Source organism: Calidris pugnax, unplaced genomic scaffold (genome assembly GCF_001431845.1).
Source record: "Calidris pugnax isolate Ruff unplaced genomic scaffold, ASM143184v1 scaffold28, whole genome shotgun sequence".
In the NCBI taxonomy this organism is placed as follows: Eukaryota; Metazoa; Chordata; class Aves; order Charadriiformes; family Scolopacidae; genus Calidris; species Calidris pugnax.
The window spans coordinates 17,073,792-17,091,713 of record NW_015090842.1 but is presented as its reverse complement, the minus strand read 5'-3'; the positions used below and the strand labels follow the sequence as shown (position 1 = coordinate 17,091,713).

Sequence of the window (17,922 nt, the reverse complement as noted above, 5' to 3'; positions counted from 1 at the left end):
ATTTGCCTGTTATAGCTCTGAAGAAAAATGGGGAAAATGAGGAGAGCCCTTTGGGGATGGGTTCTCCCCAAGAGCCTCCCTGTTCAACCAGCAGCTCCCCTTATGCTGCAGCCATGGCCCTCTCCTGTAGCACAGCCCTTCGTGGAAAGGGCTCAGTGAAATGGGAAGTAAATGGGACACATATGTGAATTTTTTACCAGAGTCAAACAAACTCCTGTTTAATGGCAAAATGGATAATTCTGTCTGTAGGTGCCCCAGACTAACGTGATGTATTTGTTGTTATGCTTAAGGGTCACTCAGAAGCTCAGATGAGGCTGTAGCGTCCTGCCTGGATACTGGGAGCCTTTCCGCCAGAGTGATGATGGATCATCAGCTTCACTCTGTCAGATAGAAATCTTAATCTTGAATAACTGAAGCTCAGGTATCATGCAAGACCACTTCTATTCATCCAAAGATGACCGTCTGTATAGAAGCTGTCAGCAGAGGTCCCTACGGTCTGCCAAAACCTGGATCTTCCATTCTCCTGTGAGGATATGAGGATGGGCAAAAATGTAAGTTAATACTACATGATGAAACAAATTGAAGAGTGGAGAGTGATGTTGATTGTAAAGATGATTGAATATTGAATTGCAGTATATTGAAGCAGTTAGGAACATTGATTATTGTGGATTTTAAATACTGAAGGGGGGGGGGGCATGCACTATATGCTTCTAGTGAGTGTGCTTGAGAAATTGAGATATGTGTGCATAACCCTAAAAAACCCTATGGACTCAGAACCATTCCTGAAACATGCCTAGACTGGGTTTTGCTTCTTTAAGCTCATAGAAAAGATCGGATTCTCCCTCCTCCTCCTCCTCCTCGGGCAAAGTGGGTCCCAAATTGGTTCATATCCAGATAATCCAGCCTGAAGAACAATATATTCCTGAAAAGAGGGTGTTCCCTCTCTGCAGTACGGATCTGTGCCGGGGCTGCTGCTCTTGCAGGCACATCCAAGCTGGCTAGAAATTTGGTTGCCGGGCTAGTAATGTCTCCAGAGCAGCACAGAGCCAGCACAGGGCAAGCTGTTTACCCGGTTTTTCAGCCACGGAACAACATTCACATCAGTGAATGCAGCGGAGACATACCCGGAATAAGAATGTGATTTATTCTTTCAATGTGAGAAGCAGCTATATGTTCAACAAAGGCCTTCCTTAGACTAATGGCCAAAGTAGGCCCCAGCGCAGCTCCTCTATAGAGCGAGAAGAAAGGATTGTTTGTTGAGGCCCAACTGTCCCCAAAATCCAGTCAGCCCAGCGGATTCCGTCATGTGTGAGTTCTCTGCTGGCTTCATTGTCACGGGTGTTTCTGCAGGGCTGCCCTGCACATTCCCCACGAGGGAATTTACCACAGAGGTTGCTGATAGAGCAAATCATTCCAAGTCTTGTCACATCTCGAAAAGAACAGATGACTACTATAAACCAGTTTAATATGTATACGATATTGTTTACCAACGGAATAATATAAATACCAACGGAATATGGGACAATGTGATTTTCCACAGCACCTCTCATTCTCAAGGAATGGCAAAGCATTTAATGAAGGAATGGGTTAGAGTTGTGGTTGCTCAGGCTGGAGCATGGTGGGGTTTAGCTGTTCAATGAGAAATCATGAGGTGTTCAGCAGTAGCTCCTAGGGCCGTGGCCAGTAAGGGCTGTTGTGCTGAGAGAGGGGACACTGGCTGTGACACTCTTTGTCCTCCTGAACTATTTGTGGTATTGCTTGCCCTCCCCTCGGATGGGAACCAGGGGAAGACGGAAACTTTTGTTAATTCTTAGCATTTCCCCAGTGCTAGCGACAGTAACTCTGACCGTGTGGCACCTTAAATAGTTAATTGCAAGGGCTCCGTTTGGGTGAGCCCCAGTTTGGGTGTAGGAATTATGTTCTCCGCAACTATTTTGTCCTGGGCTGCATCAGGAGAAGTGTGGCTAGCAGGCCTCGGGAGGTGATTCTGCCCCTCTACTCTGCACTCATGAGACCCCACCTGGAATACTGTGTCCAGCTTTGGAGTCCTCAACACAGAAAGGACATGGACCAGCTGGAACAGGTGCAGCAGAGGGCCACAAAGATGATCAGAGGGATGGAGCACCTCTCCTATGAAGACAGGCTGAGGGAGCTGGGATTGTTCAGCCTGGAGAAGAGAAGGCTCTGGGGAGACCTTATAGCGACCTTTCAATACCTGAAGGGTGCCTATAGAAGAGCTGGAGAATGACTCTTTGCCAGGAAGAGTAGTGATAGAACAAGGGGAAACGGTTTTAAATTGGAAGAAAAAAGATTCAGATTAGATATCAGGAAGAAATTTTTTATTATGAGGGTGGTGAGACACTGGAACAGGTTGCCCAGAGAAGCTGTGGCTGCCCCATCCCTGGAGGGGTTCAAGGCCAGGCTGGATGGGGTCTTGAGCAACCTGCTCTAGTGGGAGGTGTCCCTGCCCAGGGCAGGGGGGTTGGAACTGGATCTTTGAGGTCCCTTCCAACCCAAACCATTCTATGATTCTATGACTCTATTTTCTTGGTCAGCACGTGCCTCCTGTATTCTTGTGCAACACCTAGGTGCTCTCCTGTTCCAGTGTGGGTACCTACCCTTCCCGAACAGCTGAAACAGCCAAGGAGTGAAAATACAACATTCGCTCTCCAGAATGACTTGACTTCAGCTGAACTTGAAAGCCATTTATGCATCTAATTCATGTAAACTAATGCTCCTGAAAAATTGCTGCTTTTTAAACCCAGTTTATAAGATCACTCATTTTGGATGCTACTCATTTCCAGCCTTTTGGAATACTGTTTTTATTTGCATATCTCTAGCACTGATTCTTGGATGTGACACTGCTGCATTTTTTTGCCTTTCTTAGTATTCTGTTCAGGTTATCGTTACGGAAAAGCAAAACCACTCTTCCCAGCAATGAGGTGTATCTCACAAATGTAATGCCAGGACGCTCAAGCACGGGGTGCAGGTGTTTGAACTGCAGGTTTAGCATGGTTTTGGTGCTTGCACAATTTGGGGTAAACTTGGCTGGAAGTGTAGCATGGGAAGAATTGCTCTAAACGAATGGTGATCAGCTGAAGGAGGCAGTGTAAGTCTGGGAAGCTTGGAAGAAGGCAAAAATTGCACGTATTCAGTTGTCTTAGGTGAAGGTTGGTTATAAGCCACATGCTGGAGCAAAGGCCTGCCCAAAAGGGGCAGGAACTGCTGAGCCAGGAGGTCACACTGCTCACATGACACAGGGAATGGTTTTGCTGTGTTCTGCAGGCTGACATCTCTGAACAGCCCATGCACATTTTCTGTTAGTGAGGGAAATTTATTTAGTTGGACTAATATTCTTCTTATGTCTAAAGATTGGAGCATCTCCCTTATGAAGAAAGACTGAGAGAGCTGGGACTCGTTAGTCTGGAGAAGAGAAGGCTGAGGGGAGACCTTATTAATGCTTACAAGTATCTCAAGGGAGGGTTGAAGGAGGAGGGAGCCAGACTCTTTCCAGTGGTTCCCAGTGAGAGGACGAGGGGCAACGGGCACAAGTTGGAACATAAGAGGTTCCACTCAAATATGAGGAGAAACTTCTTCACAGTGAGGGTGACAGAGCCCTGGAACAGGCTGCCCAGGGAGGGGGTGGAGTCCCCTTCTTTGGAGATTTTCAAGACCCGCCTGGATGCTCCTGAGTAACATGCTCTGACAAGCTCTAGGCAATCCTGCTTCAGCAGGGGAGTTGGACTAGATGATCTCTATGGTCCCTTCCAACTCTAAAAATTCAGTGAAATTCAGTGAAAGAATACCAAGGTTTCAGTGGTTCCCAGTGACAGGATGAGGGGCAATGGGCACAAGCTGGAACATGGGAAGTTCCACTCAAATATGAGGAAGAACTTCTTTGGGGTGAGGGTGGCAGAGCCCTGGAACAGGCTGCCCAGGGAGGGTGTGGAGTCCCCTTCTCTGGAGATCGCTCTGGGCAGCCCTGCTTTGGCAGGGGAGCTGGACGAGATGATCTCTAGAGGGTCCTTCCAAGTCTGACAATTCTGTGATTCTGTTACACCAAAATTACAGCTTTTAACCTCTGAAGTCTCTATGGCCTAACAAGGGAAATCGCTTTTGTCCTGTGCTGTGGTCATCAAGGGCACTCCAATGGCTCTCCTTAGCCTGCAGCAGACAGTATAGTTTTCATAACCCCAACCTCAGTGTGTGTTAAACAAAGCCCAGCAAAGCTTGCTGAGCAGATGCACAGCCTTGGATGGGGCAGGTGGTGTGGCTCATCTCAGAATCCAGAGTTTAGCTCCGTGGCAAAGGAGGCAGAACCCCAGAGGAGGTCTATCTGCCCACGGTTGGCCACACGGTCCCCTGTAGGGGCACTTTGGCTTTATGCTGGCGGCTGTAGGTAGGTGAGTGTTGGGTTTGTGATGGAGGTGGCTGGAGGCAGGGTTGCATTCCAGGATGCTCCTCAGCATGCAGCTCTCGGCAGCCCCTTTATGGGCTTCTGATTGTTTTCAGACACACTGTGCAGGCACTGGCAACACACGACTGGCAGGACACAAAGATGCCACGGAACCATGGGCAGAAATGGCTGGAATACGACGGCAAAATGCAAAAAATCTGGAAAGACCTGAGTTGGAGGATGCCTCAATGGATGGGGAAGAGTTTACAGAAGTCACTGGCTATCTACTGTAACAGCTTTGGAGCTGCCAGGGTCTCAGTGTGTTATTAGTAAGGGGCACTGAGTGCCTTTCTTCAGCATCAGTTTTCCAATAATTAAATACAAAATATTAAAAAAAAAAAAGTAACATTTTCCATTCCAATTTTTCTAATATTTCCACTCACTGGTTGTTCCGTCAGCTCACAGGTGTCTGGGAAATTTGCCTTGAATGAATATATACCAATAGAATATTTGCAATATTCTTTTCCCCATTTAAGTCATTGTATATTGGGGTTGTAATAATGCAGATGTGGGGGGGCTAATAGACTTTTCCTGAGAGCCCTGAATTTGCTCTTCCTGGAATGATACGCTTTTTAAGCTGAATTACCACAAATCCTTCAATGAGTGAGTTTCAGGACAAATATTAAACACGTGAATTTTAGAGTTACTGGTTGGAGAATATTCATCTAGAATTTATTCTGAATGGATAAAAATGAGATTTTGCAGAAGACGATCAATTATTTCCACTTATCCATCATAAAGAAGAGGAACTATACGTGCTGACTGCTGAAGCCAGTAAAAGCCAACAAAAGAAACCCAATCCAGGAATTTCACAACAGAGACTCACATAAGTATTCACAATTTATAGGCCACCAAGGTCTCATGGTTGGGGCATGAGACACATTAATGGATCCCCATCTTTGCTGTCCCTGTTCTAGCCCTTGCGTATCATGCTGTGGTGGCTCAGGCCAGAGCCACAGCCCCTCTCCAACCCCAGTCCTTGCTGGCCCACACATGGTGTGTGGAGCCCCAGAGTAGGACCAGAGATCGTGACTTCGTTCTCCACAACAGCAGAATTTCTTCTGGTTGGGCTCAGCTCTCAGAAGGCTGTTCCTTGTGTCTGTCTTCCTCAAGTGTGGCTTGTCATAGAGAGCCCCACAGATCAGAACTTAGAAACGTGAGTGGTCTGGTTTCAGTCGGTGTGAACAAATGCAGATTTATTGAGAAGATGAGACTCTTAAAGGTTCTGATTCAATCAAACACTTTAGCATATCCCTGCCTTCAGCCACGTGGGCTGTTTGGTTTTTAACGGTATATACCTTTGGAAAAAACATAAGCTGTTTGTGAGATTTCATGAACAGATCAGAAGGTTATGTTTGTCAACTTTTTTTTCTGCTGGAAATTATTCTAGCAGAATAATTTCCTTTTACTGCAAAAGTATGGGAGCAGGAGCGAGTCGTGCTGAGTCCTTATGGGGTGGAGCTGCTCTGTCGTGTACAGAAGGTGGAAGGATGAGTGAGAGGCTGGGGATGGAAAGAGCTGCTGCCCCCTCATGCTCCTGATCCCCAAAGCACTGCATCGGTCACAGGTCCTCCATGGACCTCTACAGACCTGGAGAATAAGTCATATGAGGAGAGGCTGAGGGAGCTGGGGGTGTTGAGCCTGGAGAAAAGGAGGCTGAGGGGAGACCTTCTTGCTCTCTACGACTACCTGAAAGGAGGTGGTAGAGAGGTGGGGGTCAGTGACTTCTCCCAAGTCACAGGTGATAGGACAAGAGGAAATGGCCTCAAGCTGCACCAGGGGAGGTTTGGGTTGGATATTAGAAAAAATGTTTACACAGAAATGGTTATGAAGCCTTGGAATGGGCTGCCCAGGGAAGTGATTGAGGCACCATCCATGGAGGTTTTAAAAAGACAGGTTGACATAGTGCTTAGAGCCATGGTTTAGTGATGGTTTTTATCAGAGTTAGGTTGATGGTTGGACTAGATGATCTGAAACCCAGATAATCCAACCCAGACAACTCTATGATTCTATGTGTGGTGTGGTACAGGCTCTGCACAGACATGTTCCTCTTGCTGGCCCAGCCCCAGTGCCTCCTGTGCAAAAGACTGACTTCATGGTAACTCTCCGTGACTGTTTTGCCTGCCTTCCCTCCACTGCCCCATGGCTTCAGTGGCCCTTGGTGTCACAGAAGATGTGCTCTCCACCCTGTGGGCACCACAGGTAGAGCTGTCCCCAGGGTCCCATCAATTCACTCTCTGCCCAAGAGAAACTCATGGGCGTGAAGGGCCTTGCAGTTACCTCAGCAGCGGGACTGATGTCATTGAAAGGGAGAGAAGGGAAGGGGAAAAAACCCACCACAAATCCAAGTGAAGTTTTGGAGAAATCCTTGTCGAGCACTACCTGTTGTAGGAGCTGCTTTCAGTGAGACACGAACGTGTTCTCCTTTCATTTCTGCAACGGTTCCGAGCTGCTTCATTAGCAACAGACTTGTTTTGGAGAGTGACAAGGTGGGAACCGGCGCTGTAATTAACACACCGCTCTTTTTGTGAGATCTGCTGTAAAAACAACTGTGTGTCCTCATTACCTCCAAAGACAGGCAGCCCAACACAGATTGCCAACACCTTGCCCCCCGTTGCAGCTGGACACAGCTCCACAATGACGTGAATCATTCAAAAGTGAAAATGTAACCCATAGAAACGTTATTGAGTAGACTTCTTACAAAAGAAGGCATTTCCGCTTGCCTAATTAAAGGATAATGAAAAAAAAAAAGTATATTTTTGGCAGTAGTTTTGGAAGTTCACTGGTTTGTTTTTTTTTTCTCAAAAGTCAGATCATCATAGCACAAACAATTTACAACAGAAAAATGTTTCCTTTTCCTGGAGTTGGGTAATTAAAAACTTTCTCCCTCATCAATTCACCAAACACCAGAGACATTCTGTGGCTTCTTAGTACCTGGAATTCCATATTATTTTTTTTTTCTGTTGAAAAACCCTAGTATAGTGAACTAATATACACACGGCTTACCTGTGCTCTTTCAATAAAGCAATGATAATTTTTATCATTGCTCTCTTGACTTTGTTTCAACGTGCTTTTTCATGCAAATTTCCTAATCTAACTTGTAAAACATTTAATATTTAGAATATACTCCTTTAAGATCCATCAAAAGAGGCAGAGCTGCATAACAATGCCTGGTGCTGGAGCATTGTGAGCCCGCTACAAAGGAATGAGGTGATTCTTTCTTTCAGGTCAGAAGGTCAGGCTTCACTGCATTAATTTTGCTGAGTCTCTTTGTTATTTATAACAAACAAGGTCATTTATTTTCATTTCCTTGTTTCTAATTGCATGCATCTCCTTTGGAGTATGAACTCAGTAAACAGGTGGCTGAAATGCTGGGGAAAATGCTTGAAGCTGTTCCAGAAAAAGGGCATGTCCCACCCTGGTAAAGCAATTTGATGAGTTAGAGATTTAGTCATAGCAGGATGTGCACCTGCTTGAAAGCAAACACGCTTCTCTTTGGCACACACAGATACATGCAAATTAAAAGAGATTATTTCACTCTGAATGGTGGGTTGATATTTGATCAAATTTAACATTGTATATTTTAAATAAAGCCTTGGTGTATATTAGTGAAATACAATCTCTTTTCAGCTGCTTTCGATTTTTTTTTTTTCTTTTCTCTACTTCTCCGATGAGTATTACAAATGAATGGTATTTCTTCACGAGCTGAGCCTACAAAGAGTGTATCTCTGGAGGAGAACTTTATCAGAGAATCTTTATGATGAGAACTACCTCCATGCACTGAAAAAATGGCATAATGAAAAGCTAGGATGTTTGACTGACAAGGAATAAACCAGATCTTAAATTTTTAATTCTAAAACGAATTCCCACAAATTAAAGGGCATTCATTGGAGTGATTGTAATATGTCTTTTTAATCCGGTAAGACCCACGTTTCTAGGCAGCCCAAACGGAACTCCTAAATATATTCATGGGCAGCTTTTGCATAGGTAGGTAGTGAATTTGCATTTGAAAATACAGGCACTGTATGGCTAAATCTGTGGCTGCTTTGTTCCGAGAGATGAGATACGTTACGGACTACCTTGATTTTTGGGGCAGTTCAGAATATAGCAGGGAGCAGTCCTTGTCTGGCATGACTGAGTTTTTGTTGTGAGTTGGGAACGGGTCCGGGGCTGGATCCATAAGGGGAAAAGAGAGGGAGGTTTTTTAGCAAGATCCTCTATTCCCCAAAGAATGGGAGGCACCGTCCCCTATGTCCACAGGCTCCGTGGAGAGCTCGGGGGCTTAAGAAACTGTCTCTGAGCAAGGGGAAAATGTGGGAGGAAAGCTGGAGAGATGGACGTGCCATTCCAAGGGACGATTGTTTTGTCCATTTTCTAAGATTGGGCATATGGGGGGCATTTGGAGGAGGCTCTGCAAGGTCACGAATCCCCCTGCTCCCCCGTCATTTGTCTGCAGATTATTTCCTAAGAGTGGGGCAGGGAAGGCAATTTGGTTGTAAGGATTATGCTACAGCTTGCATTGTTTAGGATGCATACTGTAGCCTTTCTATGAGAAGATTACTGTCCTGGGCTTCTTTTTTCCATGCATATGAAAATACACTTTGTAATTTCAGGGAGAAAATAACTTTAAATGGTATGTTGGAGGGAAGAAAATATTTTGTATCTCTAAAAAAAGATAAAAATCCAAAACCTTTCTGTAGGAAAATATTTGTTTCTTGAATGTAATTATAAATGTCATTGTACATTCTTCCTGACTTCAATGCTTATCTTGAAGAGTTCAGTGAAAATAAATTGTTTTCATGAAAGCAGAGAAGCCATTTGATAAACACACTGTCTCAGAAAATTGTTCCTGAAGCAGAGGTCGTTCTCTCACTTTAAAAGAAAGAGAATATGTTTTAGAAAACAAGCCAGGCAGCAGAAATAAGCATTTTTTGTTTCAGTCAATTCATTTTAAAAAGCAATGTGTAAATCACACGGAAAATTCTGCATTGATTATTTTGACTGCTGTAGAACCCTGGAATAAATGGAGTTGAAATGGACTTAGATCAAAGAACATTGCATTTAGTAGCAAGTCGGAGTGTTATTTTAGTACTGATTTTTCAGATTTGCTTTTGTGATCAGATGTTTTATTAAATATTAGCCATTCATGGAAATGAGGGCTGATTCTTTAAGAACAGCTTGGCACATACTGTTTATGAGCTTGGGGAAATAGTCTAGAGAACTGGATGAAATCTGTCTTCAGCTTTTCAATGTTGAAAAACCATCCTGTTGAAGCATCAAAGAAGAGAGCTCCACTCCATAAACCGAACATTAAGTCTCCTGAATGAAAGTACAGCAGCTCGTTTTGGAGATGTTACTGTGGTCCCTAGATCACGCCTCTAGAAATCTGTTTGTTAATTTTTAATCTGATGAATTTATATGTGTGTCTGTTACTAAATCCTAAACTCTATTGCACAAGTAGTTATAAAAAAGTGCTTTATTTTTTTAATTCTCAGCTAGAATTATGCTGCTATTAATACCGGAGTTATTAATATTCTCTCAGAAGACTACATCATTAATTAGGAGACCTAAAGGAAAACTAATGAGTCCTTTGGAAGACTACTCCCCGTTACTGTATGGACCTGATCTATCCAAATAAAGATGTATGGCTACAGTTGTATCAAATGGGGATAATTTTTTTATATCTTCGCATATTCTCTAGCATTGGTCACTAATTATTTTGTTTTATAACCTGTGCTGGTAAGAAGGTGATGTTAATATCATAATAAGGCTTTGTGCCATTTAAAAGGGACATGAGAAAAGCCATCATTCTTAGATACCAATTTTTATTTTTAAGGAATGAGTGTAAAAACATACATGGCTTTTTACCTTAAATTTTGGCAGTGTCCCATCAAGCGCTCCAGTGGCTTCCAAGTGATGACCAAAGGCCCATCTCTTCCACATCCACCAACAAAAGATGTGCACTGTGGTTGTGAAGAGTATCTACGGCCACTTCCATGGCTTCTGGGGACAGCCAAGGCACTGCTGCTCCCACCTCCCCAGGGTTCCACACAGGCTCTCAAGGGTAAGTGTGCCCTCTCTTTGGGGAAATACAGTATTATTCCATTAAACCCACAAAACCACAGAAAGAATTTTTCTTGATCACTCCAGGAGCACTGCCACATCCTTATTTAGGTGCTTTATAATGAAATGCGTGCACCTGAAATACATCAGAGGTCGTATGGCTATGTGCTGTATATTTCAAATAATTACCTTAGAGAACACGGGGTGAAATTAGAACTGAAAAACATGTGTGAGTGAATCTGGTGCAGATAAAAGGATTAAATGTAACCTTTCTCACCTGGAAATACTCTTCACCAAATCTCACTAAGACTTTTCAGATACGTTTCATTAAAATAATTCTTTCAGTAATTAGATTTAATTCTACTGTAAAATGGAAGTTTCTGCCTGACATTCCTCTAGACTAATACAGAAATGTAAAGAATTTGGATTGCTCACAGTGAGCATGTTTTTCTTCTGTAGACATTGTCCTTGTAAACTCCCTTTAAAAAGCAGATGCCAACAGCTTTCCCCTCCCCTCTTTTAATAACTCTTTTAGTTTAAATTCATAAAATGTATGAATGTGGAGAGGGCCAGAGGGGAAAAACAAAGAATCGAACAGAACCATACCACACAACTTCCACGGCTTTATATCAACAGATGATATAAATGCTACATATATATGTCTATCTACGTTATTATATATAAACGAAGATCCATTTCTAACCAAGTTTTCCTGTCTTGTTTTAAAATGGCATCCCTGGAAGAAAGGAATAGATTGCAATAGTTCCTTAGTTTCAGTTAAAGCTTTTAATTCTTTAATGCTAATCTAGAAACTACACTGTTCCAGTCATTGTTCTCTTAGAGAAGTTAATTTTTCTGTTACTGGACAGTTCCTTTTCTGTTTTCAGTACCGCAATCAGTTTGTTTTTCAACGTGGTCTTTATCTCACAATAACTGTATACTAGTGTGTCAGGATACTGTAACACTGCAGTCAATAGCAACAGGATACGCGCTCTGCCAAAAAGTAATCCTATATTGTCCATTACACACAGGTTATTTTGGAGGGTTGTGGAATACTTTCTTTAAAGCAGCAGAAACCTTTTTGCTATAACATAGTGCAACAGTGCTAGCAGTTGTCTCTGCTCTGTAGACAACCCAAATACTTGTTTTTCTGCTAGAATGTGGTTATAATTGTCATATGTGAGTCGAGGTGGTAAAATACTTCAGGTAAGATAAGAGACTTCAGCAATCCACAGAAACATCAAAGCAGGCACATGTAAGTGTTTGAAAACTTTAATAATTTTCTCTTTCCTAGTTTCAAAAAGTAATGCATTTCCTGACTTGGGTCTGAAAGAAACAGAATTTTCACAAACCAAGAACTCTCAGTTGTGGGTTTTTTTTTTTTTTTTCCCTGCAACACTCCATACTTGTATTTTGAAATAATGAGTTGTACTTTTAAGGAATGACTATTAAAGATACTTTTAAAAAATATATATATCCTTTGATCTATGGTTTTCTAGATGCAGCAACTGAGACAAAGAGAAGGCAAATGATCATCTGGCAGACAAGCACTACACTCCAGCTCCCCCAATTATTTGGCTGCTCCCATCTGCTGGCTGACATTCCCTCCTTTACTGCAGGAAACATGGTCAGTGACTAATAAGTGTTTATTGATCCCTGCTTGAGACACTTGCTGAGAAACGTATATATCAATGAATATTTGATCTGAATTAATGCTAAGAACAAAAGTTTGTTCTTTAGTGCCTCATTTAAATAGGATATTCATGCCTGCATGATCACTTGCAAATGCCAGCTGACTCTACAATCTGATGAGAAGGGGACTTCAGTGAGATAAACTCTAATGCATTAATATGCTGTTAATTGTACTTTTTCTTAGTCCAAAGTTACCAGTGTAGTTGTTGCTTTGAGAGGTAAGTCAAAATATTATCGATTCTCAGCAGCTGTACTTGATAAGTGGAATATAGGTCTAATTCAAAGCCCATTGCAATCAATTAAAGGGACTTCCTATTGATCCTAGGAGGCTTTAGATTATTTTCTAAACCAGACCTGGTTGGTGCTCTGTCTTCCTTTTCTCCTCCTGTATCCCATCCTTTTTGTTTTGTGCCCCTTTATCTTCCGCACGTGCTCTGGGGGGAAGGGGCTAAGACACTGTTCCTTATCAGGTGACATCGAGGATGTTGTGTTCTCCCATCCCCTCTTGATCCTCCCAGGAGCTGATAGACATGGACCTTGCACTGGGAAAATGATTGTGTCAGGTCTATTTTAATATTGACTCTGTACTGCGAAACTGAAGCGAAGAGTCTCGGTCCAGCCTTGGTTCATTCCACTCCTTCTTCCTTTATTCCTCATTTTCCTGCCCCCTCTTGTGTTTGTTGTTTTCCCCAGTGAAGGAAGGGGGACTGTGGTGCCAGAGACAGGGGAGGGTTGTGTTGCGGTGCTTGTGCAAGGCTTGGGTGTGCAAGGTGGAAGGGTTCTGGGCAGCAGTGAGCATCTGTGCACGCACACTTTCAACCTCGTGTACGACTGATTCACTCCAATGCAATTTCTGCTCTTACCTCAGAAAAGCAGTCTGAGTGTTCTTAATGGCTTTTAAAATTGAATTGTGGTGATGAGTCAGAAGAAAGTATAGCTGAAGAGGGAACAAAGTCACAGTTTGTGTGTTACTGCCTGAATCATAATTGTTGGCATCAAAAGGCACACATTCAGATCTTTATGGAACAGAGCTTTTCAAAAAGTTTCTTCGAAATCAAGGCTACCCAGGACCAGGGAAGCTACCAGAGTACTCCACTTACTGTAGGCAGATGCTTACTTTACTAAACCAGCAAAAAAGAAGGGAATACTTACTCAAAATTGCAAATACCTGATACTTCCCCCTGCTCTGAAAGAAAAAGAAATAATTATTCCAAAGCCATAGTTTTACGGAAGGACCTTAAAGAGAAATAGCTTTAGAGAAAAAATTGTTGGATTCCTTTCAAGGGATAAGTACAGAAAGATATAAATACTTTGGCTCATATTCCATCTTTAATGTACTCCTGAAATAAGTACATTGTCACTAACAAACAGATTTGACGTCATGTATATGGATTTAAAGTGCAGCAGAGATTACTCAGGTTTGCTTATTTAATAAACTACATTGCAGAGGCATTGAGAAAGGAAAACACACACTTGCCTGTGTTTTAGTTTGTAAAATTCTCTCTGGCACAGTATCACAAAAAACCTAATATTTTGTTTAAAAAGAAAAAGAAATTAGCATATATGTCCCACTTTCTCTTCTGTTTTTCTTTAAATGACTCATTAATTTCACTGCAGTCTTACTAGTTCTGCAAAAGACTTAATTTGGGCACTCGGTAGAGGTGCCAGAGCTAGATTATAGTCAGGAACTGGAATCTTTTTGGTTGGAAATATCAACAAATTTCTATAATCTTATTTCATAATTGTATATATAGACAGTATTTCAAAACTTTTAACTAAATAATATTTTGGGGAAAAAGCGTTTTGCCTAGCTGGAAATTTCTATTTTTTTTTTTTTTTTTTTTTCATTCTTACTTACTCTGTTTAACCCAGAGGAGGTAGGTGCCTGCCCACCACAGCACCTCGTGTTCTTCCTGCCTGCCACCACCTGCTCCACAGCGTTGTGTTCCTGGCTGGAGCAGAGCCTGCTCCCAAGGTGGTGGGACAGGAGAGGAGAGGGGAGGTGGGCTGGCCAGCCTGGGGTGTGCACCCTCTCGGGGAGCCCCTCGCCAGCCCAGGCAGGAGCCATGCAGCAGGCAAAGCCCTTGGTAGGCCACACAATGCCCAGAAGCCACATCCCACAAAGGTCTGCGGCCTTTCGGAGGCTCCTTTCGATATGACAGTGGGACCAGATCCTCGACAGGGGAGGTGGGCTGGCCAGCCTGGGGTGTGCACCCTCTCGGGGAGCCCCTCGCCAGCCCAGGCAGGAGCCATGCAGCAGGCAAAGCCCTTGGTAGGCCACACAATGCCCAGAAGCCACATCCCACAAAGGTCTGCGGCCTTTCGGAGGCTCCTTTTGATATGACAGTGGGACCAAATCCTCCATTTGGAATCATTTGCCTTTTCCCTCTGAATTCAATGGGAACGTGCTTCCAGGTTTCATTTAAAGTGCAGAGAACCAGAGCAAGGCAGTCTGGAAATACCCGTATTTCCATGACATGGGAGTCCTGGTGGACAACAGGGTGCCACGAGCCAGCAATGTGCCCTTGTGGTCAAGAAGGCCAATGGCATCCTGGGGGGCATCAGGAAGAGTGTGACCAGCAGGTCAAGGGAGGTCATCCTGCCCCTCTGCTCTGCCCTGGGGAGGCCCCATCTGGAGCACTGGGTCCAGTTCTGGGCTCCCCAGTTCCAGAAGGACAGGGAACTGCTGGAGAGGGGACATGATTAGGGGCCTAGAACATCTCTCTTAATGAGTAAAGGCTGAGGGACTTGAGTCTTTTTAGTCTGGAGAAGAGAAGGCTGATGTTTTTTCTGGTTGGAAATTTTTTTTTTTTTTTTTTTTTTTTTTCATTCTTACTTACTCTGTTTAACCCAGAGGAGGTAGGTGCCTGCCCACCACAGCACCTCGTGTTCTTCCTGCCTGCCACCACCTGCTCCACAGCATTGTGTTCCTGGCTGGAGCAGAGCCTGCTCCCAAGGTGGTGGGACAGGAGAGGAGAGGGGAGGTGGGCTGGCCAGCCTGGGGTGTGTGCCCTCTCAGGGAGCCCCTCGCCAGCCCAGGCAGGAACCCTGCAGCAGGCAAGGCCCTTGGTAGGCCACACACTGCCCAGAAGCCACAACCCGCAAAGGTCTGCGGCCTTTCGGAGGCTCCTTTTGATATGACAGTGGGACCAAATCCTCCATTTGGAATCATTTGCCTTTTCCCTCTGAATTCAATGGAAAAGTGCAGAGAACCAGAGCAAGGCAGTCTGGAAATACCCGTATTTCCATGACATGGGAGTCCTGGTGGACAACAGGGTGCCACGAGCCAGCAATGTGCCCTTGTGGTCAAGAAGGCCAATGGCATCCTGGGGGGCATCAGGAAGAGTGTGACCAGCAGGTCAAGGGAGGTCATCCTGCCCCTCTGCTCTGCCCTGGGGAGGCCCCATCTGGAGCACTGGGTCCAGTTCTGGGCTCCCCAGTTCCAGAAGGACAGGGAACTGCTGGAGAGGGGACATGATTAGGGGCCTAGAACATCTCTCTTAATGAGTAAAGGCTGAGGGACTTGAGTCTTTTTAGTCTGGAGAAGAGAAGGCTGAGGGGGGATCTGATCAACACCTATAAATACTTAAAGGGTGGGTGTCAGGAGGATGGGGCCAGTCTTTTTTCAATGGTGCCCAGGGACAGGACAAGAGGTAACGGGCACAAAGTTGGACATAAGAAGTCCCATCTAAACATGAGGAGGAACTTCTTCACTTTGAGGGTGGCAGAGCCCTAGAAGAGGCTGCCCAGAGAGGTGGTGGAGTCTGTCACTGGAGACGTTCCAAACCCATCTGGACACGTTCCTGTGCAACCTGCTCTGGGTGGACCTGCTTTGGCAGGGGGTTGGACTAGATGATCTCTAGAGGTCCCTTCCAAACCCATAGCATTCTCTGATCCTGTATTTACACAGCAGAGCACCTCAGAACTTGGTGCTGATGATCTGTTCCTGTACCTGACAACCTACTCAGTCTAACTTTTACACTTGGGGTTACAGAAATGTTTGTCACCAAGTGAATGAAATGATGCAGGCATTACTTTATTAACCTCAGCTGAAATGAGTTTGCTGTGAGTATATGCTACCACGTGTCCATCACTGCTTTGGAGGAACGCTGTCATGTGACGTTGCGTTCTGAGACAGATTCAATATTGTCTTATTTCTGAACGATTTGTTTCTCTCGGGAGCATAAATGATTCTTGCCACGGGTATGGGGTGTGCTTGTGTGAACACTCCACGCTGTACGTTCCTCAACCATTTCCCTTCCAGCAACAGAGTAGATTTTGCCGTTTTTCCCCTTTGGTTAAAAATGGTTGACACAATGAATATGAAATGGGATTAAGTATTTGACAGAATATGCCTGTTTTCTACCAATATGGTTGACACAATGAATATGAAATGGGATTAAGTATTTGACAGAATATGCCTGTTTTCTTTTCTACCGAGGCATTTACCCGTTCTTATACCTTTTTTCTAGAAAGTTAAATTCTAAACACTCCATATAAATACCAGTGTATATCTGTGTTATGTTTAATTCTGCTCTTTGTGCAAAACATCACTTTCTTTGCTTCGAGCTGTGATGCTTCAGGATCAGCTTTTTCTAGAAAGTTAAATTCTAAACACTCCGTATAAATAGCAGTATATATCTGTGCTATGTTTAATTCTGCTCTTAGTGCAAAACATCACTTTCTTTGCTTCAAGCTGTGATGCTTCAGGATCAGTACCCTGGGTACGGGTGATCCGGTGTCTCTGCGCCAGCGGGACCTGCTTGTTCCACCGTAAATATTGAAAGTAAGATTTCTAGGAATGGAGTTGGGAAGACGTTCCCTTCCTACACGTTGTAGCTGGTTTACACTTTGCTCTCAATCTAAGCAGTGCAAAACTGTGCCTGGATGTGAAGTGTGAGGTGTTAAAGCCCCCTGAGGTGCAGGTTTTGGCCAGAATTGGCACCACGGGAGAGGCCCAGGATGCCTCTCCTCGGCAGCCACAACCCTTTAGAGGAGATCTTGATGGTGGTGGGCAGCTAAACCTTGGGTACTTGCGTTGTCACTGCTATTTTGCAGCCAAATGGAGTAAACTTAACACTATTGGGGTGTATTTCCGCAGGAGAGGCCCAGGATGCCTCTCCTCGGCAGCCACAACCCTTTAGAGGAGATCTTGATGGTGGTGGGCAGCTAAACCTTGGGTACTTGCGTTGTCACTGCTATTTTGCAGCCAAATGGAGTAAACTTAACACTATTGGGGTGTATTTCCGGTTGGTGTTAGAGCAGAACAGGACTCAGCCCTGCGCCTGAAGGGTGATTCTCCCTGCCAAGGGTCAACCACCTTCTTCCTCACCCCTTGGCTGCAGGGCACAAGTCATGGGGTTAAATGCCCTTTTGTCCTGCCTTAGCTTTTCTTCCAAAAGTTCTGGAGGGAGATTTTGGGGGGAGGAAGGCTCCAGGTGTGACGGGCTGAACACACCTGGAGCGTCGGGGCATCGCTTGCTTGGCAGCAGCAGCCGGGGGCTTTGAGAGCTCAGGAAGGTTTCCTCCTGTGTTTTGAAGTCCCGTTCTTTGACAGTACCTTAAAAACGCCTCCTTTTCTTCTCCCACCGACCCGCGAAGCGCATCATAAAGATTAAAAAAAAAAAAATAAAAAAAAGAAAACTGGTGGAAGCGGTGAAAGTTACTCACCTAGAACCTTCCCGGAGAGCGGACGGCCACCGGAGGGCCTG

The 17,922-nt window shown here is 44.3% G+C and overlaps 1 protein-coding gene across 1 annotated transcript in view; it reads left to right on the top strand.

Moving 5' to 3' along the window:
* The first annotated feature begins 418 nt into the window (after window positions 1–418).
* Window positions 419–17,922, top strand: part of TOX3 (TOX high mobility group box family member 3) — a 103,004-nt gene continuing 85,500 nt past the window's right edge. Inside the window, exons 1-3 of the mRNA XM_014942110.1 lie at window positions 419–551; window positions 10,340–10,520; window positions 12,019–12,146. Of these exons, the coding sequence (XP_014797596.1) occupies window positions 534–551; window positions 10,340–10,520; window positions 12,019–12,146 (327 nt within the window). The 5' untranslated portion in view covers window positions 419–533. The remainder of the gene's footprint in view (window positions 552–10,339; window positions 10,521–12,018; window positions 12,147–17,922) is intronic.